General features: G+C 51.7%; 3 protein-coding genes across 3 annotated transcripts; 1 reads left to right on the forward strand and 2 right to left on the reverse strand.

Annotated features, from left to right (window-relative positions):
- The first annotated feature begins 195 nt into the window (after positions 1-195).
- On the forward strand, positions 196-1,304 carry SEPMUDRAFT_148411 (uncharacterized protein). The gene has a single exon (XM_016904910.1). It carries the CDS (start codon positions 925-927, stop codon positions 1,093-1,095), a length of 171 nt encoding a protein of 56 aa, XP_016762937.1. The 5' UTR covers positions 196-924; the 3' UTR covers positions 1,096-1,304.
- SEPMUDRAFT_148410 (uncharacterized protein) lies at positions 196-3,206 on the reverse strand. The gene is made up of 2 exons (XM_016904909.1): positions 876-3,206; positions 196-827 (listed from the first exon to the last, which is right to left on the reverse strand). Exon 1 carries the CDS (start codon positions 2,336-2,338, stop codon positions 1,277-1,279), a length of 1,062 nt encoding a protein of 353 aa, XP_016762936.1. The 5' UTR covers positions 2,339-3,206; the 3' UTR covers positions 196-827; positions 876-1,276.
- On the reverse strand, positions 2,698-3,084 carry SEPMUDRAFT_41339 (Hydroxyisourate hydrolase; the record flags this gene model as incomplete). Its single annotated transcript, XM_016908824.1, has 1 exon — positions 2,698-3,084. One exon carries the CDS (start codon positions 3,082-3,084, stop codon positions 2,698-2,700), a length of 387 nt encoding a protein of 128 aa, XP_016762938.1.
- Positions 3,207-8,631: the final 5,425 nt, after the last annotated feature.

The following is an 8,631-nucleotide window of genomic DNA, read 5'->3' on the forward strand; positions in this document are numbered from 1 at the left end:
AGAGAGAGAGAGAGAGAGAGAGAGAGAGAGAGAGGGTTAATATGACTGACGACCGATTTGGCTCTTATTTCCTTATTCCACCTACCAGGTGGGTATTTCCTCTCTCTCTCTGGCCTTGCACCCCCGGCTCCCCTCCCGCCCGGTCTTCCTTTTCTCTCTCCCTCTTCTTTCAGAATTCCCTCACGCTCCTCCCACCGACGGAACGGAATACCCCAAGAAGTACGACGACAGACAGCCAGACAGACAGCCAGACAGCGGCTAGCGCAGTTTCATCAGAACTGCTTGATGTGAGCTTCTCTTCTATCCTCCTTATGTTCCCTTTTCAAAATAATAAAATTTTATCGGACAAGTAAAGTACAGTGAGGTAAGATGTATTGCGGTTCAGAGGTAATGCTATCATACAGAGACGAGATTGCCACAAAAGCGTTACCACGAGCTACCTGTAGCTTCGAGTAGAGTATGTAGGTAGGTAGGTAGGTAGGTAGGTAGGTAGGTAGATAGTAACACACTGAATTCGAGAGTCATCTCATCATAAATCGTGGCAAGGTCTAGCTGCTGTGCTGGCAATGTCGCCAGGACCTGAGGCTGCGAATCTTTCGGCTTCGATGTGATGATTGGAAACTCTTTGGATAGGATAGGTACCTAAGGTAGGTAGCAACGTTCTAACAGTCGAGAGCGGATCCCACCGCTATCGTTCGCCCGAGGCTTAGGGTGAATCCTTGCGCGAGATCGAGATGTGGTGTGGGGTACTGTGATATCGATCGCAGTAACCCGGGGGTCTCCACAATCAGACGGCATTTGGTTATGGACTGGGTAGAGAACTTCTGCTTGTCGAAGGTCAGACGTGACTGTGGTGAGGTACTCAACCAACTCACCCCAGACATGGCCGTGTAGGTGTTCCGAGGTGCTGCGTTATACCCAACAATGTTGCTGGTCCAAGTCTGCGTGGCTGAGCTTGGGAATGATCGATTGGCGATATCGTCCCCTATGACCACAGAGCGCTGGGATCAGGTACGACTGTGGCGTACGGTGAAGCCTGATGATGCAGTAGAGGACCATCATTCGAGCGGCCGTTTGAAGCAGCCCGAAGCCTGAAGATAAGAACACTGCAGGTTGCCGAGTATCCGATTTGGTAGCTTGGATTCAGTGACCGAATCATCAATGTAGTCAAAGTGATGAATGGTTCGACATGATGCTCATGTCGTCTGAAAGCCCACTCTGATACCAGGGACACCCAAGGACGAGCGCTCTCTCTGTCAGATGCCAGTGCTACATCTTAGCGAACAATCTTGCTATGATCGAACCCGTTGTATATGGGCGTAGCAGGGGGCGACCAAAACCGCACACTATCGGTCGGAGACTCGGAGCCATTGCGTTGCGCCGAGAAGTTGCTACTGCTAGACTTCCGATACTCCTTGGATCCATAGGCAGAGGATGAAGGTACCAGAGTCTTGTCGCTGCTCATCGACCACCGGTTGCTGCCCTCCAACAAGTCGTTCCACCAGTCAATCAGAACGTCAATGTTCTCGTCATCGTTATGGTAGTCATCAAAGTGCACGACATAGCGTGGCGCTCTCGAGGCGGGTCGTTCTGGCAATTTGCGCTTCATGTATCGCTCCACGGTAGCTTTGGTCTCGAGTTCTGGTGTCAACGGCCATTGCTGGTGAGAGTCTCTCCTGAGAGGATGTGGCTGATGAGAGTCTCTCCTGAGAGGCTGTGCAGAAGGGGGGCTGCGTCGGAGTGCATGTGTGGGGGCATGAGTCGGCAGAGATGCAAATCTTGAGACCGGAGCGGTTCTGGACACGGAAGCAGTTCTCGCGCCAGGGGATGGCTTGCATATTCTGGAAGATGTCGGGTCTTCTGGGCAACGCTCGTCATCTTCTCGAGGCTCGCTGTTGATGGACTCTCGTAGCTCGGAGATCCTCTTGTCGTATGCGCGTGCGATGGCATCCAGCTTGAGGGCGTCGTCCTCGCTCGACATGCGCCGTCTTGCTTTGGTGAGCAGCTCTCTCGCACTGCGATATGATGCCAGGGCGCCTCTGACATTGCCGGCTTGGTCGCGCTCCACGGCCATCTGAGCCTTCTCTAGGGCTCGGGAGAGAGCCATGTTCTTGTGGCCAATCATTCTACTCGTGCGAGCGTTTGGGACGGCAGTGTTGGGAGGGTGTGCGTGTGGTGCAGAGGAAGCCATGGGTGGGAATAGAGTTCGGAAACGCTTCTTCACGTCCTGGTTATCAATAGGGAGTTCGGCGGCAGACTTTGGCAGGTTTGACAGGCTCAGCCAAGTTGCCATGCGTTGTCTACGCACCATCATCCCCACCCCTTGTTGGCCATGCATGGGTTGATGGCTTGTGGAGCCGGGTGGATGCCCCCGTAGTTCTAAGCGATCCTGCACAATCTATTGGCAATATGTGGACGGTCGCGTATCGGCATTGCGCACAATTGCATATCGGCGACGGGGAACAGTCAAAGCGTACGAGTCGGTATGACAGTGGATGCTATTGTTGTTGGTCCTGTCTCAGTACACCGCCTTGCTCCCACTGCTGCGGCGTGTACAAGCGGGACTCTCTCCTGCACTCGTTCTGCCCTTGCTTGCTGTAATAGCTGTCATCAAGGACAATGCAGTGATCATCGGTCTGCTGATATATAGGCTGGGCGCAATATATACCATCCCTGTGCGTGGAGGTGCTCAATTATTTATGATCCCCGGTACGTCGTGTAGCTCCACGGCCCCAACAAGAGCGGTACGTGATAGTGCTCTTCGGACTTTTCAGCAGCAAATCTCAGCTCGACTTGGGGCCAAAAGGTCTTGCCCTTGCCGTAGTATGCCTCCGTGTTGAAGACCAAGCTCCAAATCAGCTGGTCGCCGTCTTTCAAGTCTGCCTTGGCCGTCTTCACCACCTCATTGATATCGGCCGATGAAGTCCACGCGGGCACACGGCCATCACTGTTGGTCGTCGCCGTCCAGTGAGCCGTCGTGATATGCTCCGGAGCGACGAGTTTCAGCTTGACATCGATGCCCGCGCCTGGCCTGCCCGTAATGGTATCGAGGACGTGGCAGGTGATGAACGGTCGTTCGGCCATGGGAGTGCTAGCGGGTGCGATATGGCTGACAATGGCGTCAATTCGTCGTGCAGCGGTGCTGTTCTGGCTGGGCATGGGATGTCGAGGCTTGAGTAGCAACAGGAGACAGCGATGGAATAGAAAGAGTCTGTTGGAAGAAGATACCTACCTGGTAGGTAGTACCTGTACTATAGAACATACCCACTAGGAGGTAGCAGATTGACCTGACGAGAGCGGGCGGCTGCGTCCGTAAAACTCATTTCCTCGAGACTCCTTGTCTCCAATTCTCCTTCTACAGTACTGGTAGGCTCAGCTCAGTAGGCACATCATTACTTCTACCATAAAACGAAGCTGAACGACTGAGCGCATCATGCCATCGTCTTCTCAACCATAAAGCATTCCTTAGTTGGGACCCCGAACATCGCCCCCCTCGGAGCATTTCACGCACAGTCTCCTTTATCAAGCTTCGTCTTGGTCTCGCGGCAACCGAAGCCCGGCGACTTGGGAGTATCGCTAACCCTATTTATCGGTGTTCCGCCTGTAAGAAAATGAGGCGCGTCAAGGTCGGCTGATAAACCTCCCATCATCGGCGACATCGACTACCTCGGGAGGCACAGTCCATCCATCATCACCTGGGGGCCAATGTTTTGCAAAAAAAAGGCTTGAATCGCCCTAGCTCGTGATGCCAAGCATACTTCGGTACCTGACTGAACCTACATTACCTACATTACTACCAGGTATGCAGGTGGTTTGAAAAGTATACAATAATCGCGCGCTTACGACTACCAGGACAGCCCGTACCATACCCAGTGTACATTACGCTATACCTAACCGAACCCCGAGAACAGTTCCCGTGAACTTGTTCTTAAGGTATCTCTGAAAATAATCGCGGGGTTCGCGGTTCCCTATCCCTGTCGTAGTGTCTGTATATGAAATCCGCTATATTCAACATCACACCTTGGTCTGAAAACTAAGATACCTAGACCTGACATTTCTGGCTGATCGGTATTCGCTTCTCGGAGAATGCCCCGATGTATAGGTAGGTATAGATAAGTATTGTCCAACAGGCAGCCTACAATAGGAGTACCCGATACCTATATCTTATCGACTCAAGCAACGACTTTGGCGTGTTTACCTCGACGGTATAAGGAATCTGCTCCGAATTAGTCTTACCGGATCCTAATCCTCTGCTTATTGCACAGAGACTTGAAGAACTCTACTAGGTAGATACTCCTACCATACCGCCAAGAAATCTCTCCGCCGTCCCTAGGCCTAGACAGACAGCCAACACACTTGAACTACCTATATCCGACCCTAAAGCCCAAGCTAGCTAAAAGAATCAAGCATTTTTGATAGCCCCGAGGCATGTAGGTAAGTAGGTAGTTTCAGCAACCGGAAATGCATTCAAAAGAGATTATACCTTAGTATACCCAAGTACAGCAAGACCCCGGAGTACTTGCCTACTACAGGTACAGTACCTATATCAAACCATTCCCAAGAAGCCGCGTACAATCGGCGAACCTAGGTACTGTACCTAGGTACGTAGTACCCATAGCCTATAAGTACCTTTTTTTTTCAAAAGCTCAAACATCCCCGAGAGGAGCGGCGTGATAGAACTATTCACGAGAGTAAGGTAAGTAAACCTGTTCTTACCTACCTAGGCGTGACTAGGTAGTATTTGAAACAAATAAAAGTACCTACCTTGTGGATTGCAACAGATATATAAGGTAGGTACATATCTTACCTCTCTACCCCTAGGGATAAACGGAGATAAGATATGCTAGGTAAGGTAGGTATACAGGCAATCTGACAAAAACCTGCCTGCGTGGTTTTTTTCCTGTCTTCCTGTAATGTACATGTTCGTAGCGATGAGAGTCTACGTATGCTGCTATCCCCCGCTCTCGCTGCAAGAACACTTTATTTAGGCCGTCCTAGTAAGAAGACCCCCTATAATCAGTGTAGAGGGACGCGAGATGGATCGATTGGGGAGTTTTGAGAGAAGGTCGTTTTTCTCACAATAGGGTCTTTGGTAAGGGGGAAGTTATTGACGTGTATACCTAACATTCTATTGTGTTTTACGAGGTGGAGAAGCCGAACAAACAACAAGGTGCAGGACAATGTTGGTGTCTAGCTAGCGGGAAGTTGGCATCCCATCGAGAGTGGAGAGGGTAGATAGCCAGGCCCGTCCTAGGTGGGAGTAATGAGGTCGAACATCGGTGCAAGAACTGCGCTACAACAAAACGGGTGAGAGAGGGGGGGTAAGAGAAACAGTTTCGGCAGATAGAGCCCTTCCTGCCCTGACCCAACGCTCTTGTTGCGACCCGGTCCGATCGACCTCAAATTTTGCACATCGTCGGGGACAGCGCGCCAATTGTACGAGCTCGATCGGTGCAGGGCTACGAGTGAGGTGCCCACTTTGACAGCAACTCTACATCTCACGACGCCGCCTCTCTACGCCTATAATGCAATTGGAGGCAGAAACCCAATCACCAAGCTCGCGAGCGGCTTCCCTGGAGCTTACGGCGCCGGTTCTTCCTCTTTGCCATTTATATAGTATCGTGGACGGCACCCTGATATCTCCAAGCTCTTTAAGCAGAATCTTGTCTTTGCTGGTGATGCTGCGTTGGATGCCGCCCGTCTATAATCCCGATGTAAGTGAAGGGATCCAGGTCTGATGTTGGCAGAGTATCTTCTCTTTATCGTGAGAGCTGTTACCCCCGGGCCTAGTAGACTGTGACCTGCCCGACTGATCCTCACATCCATATAGAGATATGTAGGAAGGCATCATTCGAAGCCTGATCGGCCTTGTAGAGGTGCTAGATAGTGTGCATCATAAGCGCGAAGTATCTATAAGCCATGGCTCTTTCAAGGTAACTTGCCGCTAGGAGCTGGGCCGCCTTCAAGAAGTTCTCGATGTCGTCTCCGTTGATAAGGATGGCGATAACCAGATTCTTGACCGCGGCTACAGACATCTTGTAAGACTGGGTGTAAGGCTGGATAAGGCGCACGTCTGGCGCGGCTGGTTCTTTCTCTATCCCCTGTTCGCTGAGCTCAACGGGGACTGCAGCAGCGCAAGCTTCTTACCGTAGAACTTAACAGCGTCGGCGAAGGGTTGCGCAGGCTGGAGGCGGACGGAGGCTCGAGAAGCGTTGTGTCTGCTGAGGAAGGTCTGCGGGATGGTCCCAAAGGGATTTGGCATCGAGCTCTTTGCGTTGTTGCAGGGAGGTGTGGATGCGGCTTTCGAAGGCTCAATCGAAGGAGTCTACGTGGTTCGTAGTAATGAAAGATGATGCTTTCGTGGTATTCCAGACCTTTCAGAACACGAAGGACGATGGATAAGAGCTTATTTCTCTCGACTTCATGGTTGTTGCGTGCTTCGAAAAAGATATCGGCTGCGTCGGGGATGAAGAAGATAGCGTTTCAGCGTGCGTATATGTCATTTCTGCTCTGCAATTCGCTCTCCGCCTCCGTGGGACGCAAACCGAGATCTTCTGAGGCTATGGCGAGGGGTAACACTTGCAATCCCTCGGCAACAGACTCTGCCGCCAGGGCCTTGCCTCCATCAGGGGTTCCTGAGAGCAGGATGATTGTGCCACGCGGTAAAGCGAGGTCCAGAGTGGGTGATGAGATCGATGTTGGTAGGTGCCTGAAAGTAACAGAAGTGGTGACAGGTGTGAAGGTCGACGTAGTTAGAAGGAAGCGGACATGCATGGGCCGCGGGCATGGACGACTCCATGTCCCTCCACTGCGATTGATGATCCGACCAGATCGACCCGCGTGCACTTCTAGCGGTTGACAGCCGGTTATATCAACGGTATTGTCTTCAGAACATACTGTCTGGTTCTGCATTGCAGCAGATACCTTGCCGTTGACCTCCTCGGCGTGCTCGAAAACAAGCAGATCGGCAATACCTCTTTTATACCAAGACCAAACGCGCGTCTGATCTGGGAAGAGAACCTGAAGAACCATTGATTCATTTATTGATTCTAGCATCTGATCGATCAGGCATAACTCTATGCCCGTTGTACTATCCTCGTGTCCCTCCCAGCTCGATACCCAGGTCGAACCCGGAATATCGACTGGAGCAGCCCCTACAGAGTGCTTGCACCGACGAGCACGATCAAGACGTACTCGAATATTTTGTCCATCATCCTCTTATCTCCCACGCTACGCACTTTCGCTATTCAGCCGGTCTTCCACGGTCGTCTTGCTTGTCTATTGCGAAGCTCTTCAATCTGCTCTTCTCTGCTCTTCTGCAACGCCCATCGTCCCAGCTCTGCGGCCATCATATCATCGTATATCAAAGATGTCGCGCTGCCAGGCCTCCAGCGCAATATGGAGCGAGAAATGATGATGAATGTCCGGTGAAAAGAGATGGAAGCGTGAGAGTGGAGTCAAACTCAATACCAAGCTTGTTGGTCTTGGACGGTCTTGGCTCGTTTTGAATATGGAACTAGTTGAACTACAAGTGTTGAAGCTCGCGTCTTCCTTTTCACATTATCAGTATATTCTATGCCCCTGTGGCAGCCATATCTCCCAAATTGCGAGATTCCCGCCTAAAAATGCCTTTAGCTACCACGATGTTGACTGATATCAACAAGCACTACCTATACAAGAATTCTTGAGAGCAGGACGCCTTCGGATGCCGTTCCATCTTTACGCGCAGCAATGGACAGCAGCACGTCTCGTCGGCGTAATAAGCACGGCATTGAAGAGAAAGGAGGAGAAGGAAAAGAAGAAAGGATTGCGCAGCCGTCTCGGCAAGATCAACCGAGTGGGCGACGTGAGCGATGCTCATGAATTTGCCGTATAATATACCCATGTGTAGGACTATGGACTCAGAAGGTTCGCCGAGGCACTATTTGCTACAATCAATACTTGTCCCAGACAGCTAGTGGAGGTGGATGACCCCGTAGAAAGCTGTGAAGCAGACCACATATCAATGCAATTGATATGACACTGCTGGTGCTATAGCTGTAGCTTACCCAATCCCCAAGGCCCTGTGCCAACCCCCCTCGGTATTTTTGTATGAAGCCCTGACGGACAGACGTAGGTGTAGGCAGAGAAACCCGCTCATTTCGATTCCCCCTACGTGCTCGCTGTAGAGATAAAGGTCCTTGACCTGCTGAGAGTATGCTGACCCCTGACGAGAACCCACTCAAGGCTCTGGCTATGTCCGGGAGATGAGGCAGTCCGAGCTCATCACCAAGTGAGTATATGCGAACGAGGCGCAGCGGAGGGGCCTGGAATTGATGGCTCGCAAGCATTCTCTTCTCATCGTTGCCAGGCAAAGGATGGTGAGTCCCCCTGCTTTCTCCGGCTAGATGTAATGTCCGTTGACTTATGGCCAGTACAAAAGCTACGCGTCGGCCAGCTATAAGCTCCTAGTTATGTGCCCCTGCGTGCAGCTGTTGTTTCGCGCCTGAGAAGGAGGAGAAGGAGGAGGAGAAAGGGGGAGGAGGAGGAGGAGGAGGAGGAGGAGGAGGAGGAGGAGGAGGAGGAGGAGGAGGAGGAGGAGGAGGAGGAGGAGGAGGAGGAGGAGGAGGAGGAGGAGGAGGAGGAGGAGGA

This window comes from Sphaerulina musiva (genome assembly GCF_000320565.1).
Source record: "Sphaerulina musiva SO2202 unplaced genomic scaffold SEPMUscaffold_3, whole genome shotgun sequence".
NCBI lineage: Eukaryota > Fungi > Ascomycota > Dothideomycetes > Mycosphaerellales > Mycosphaerellaceae > Sphaerulina > Sphaerulina musiva.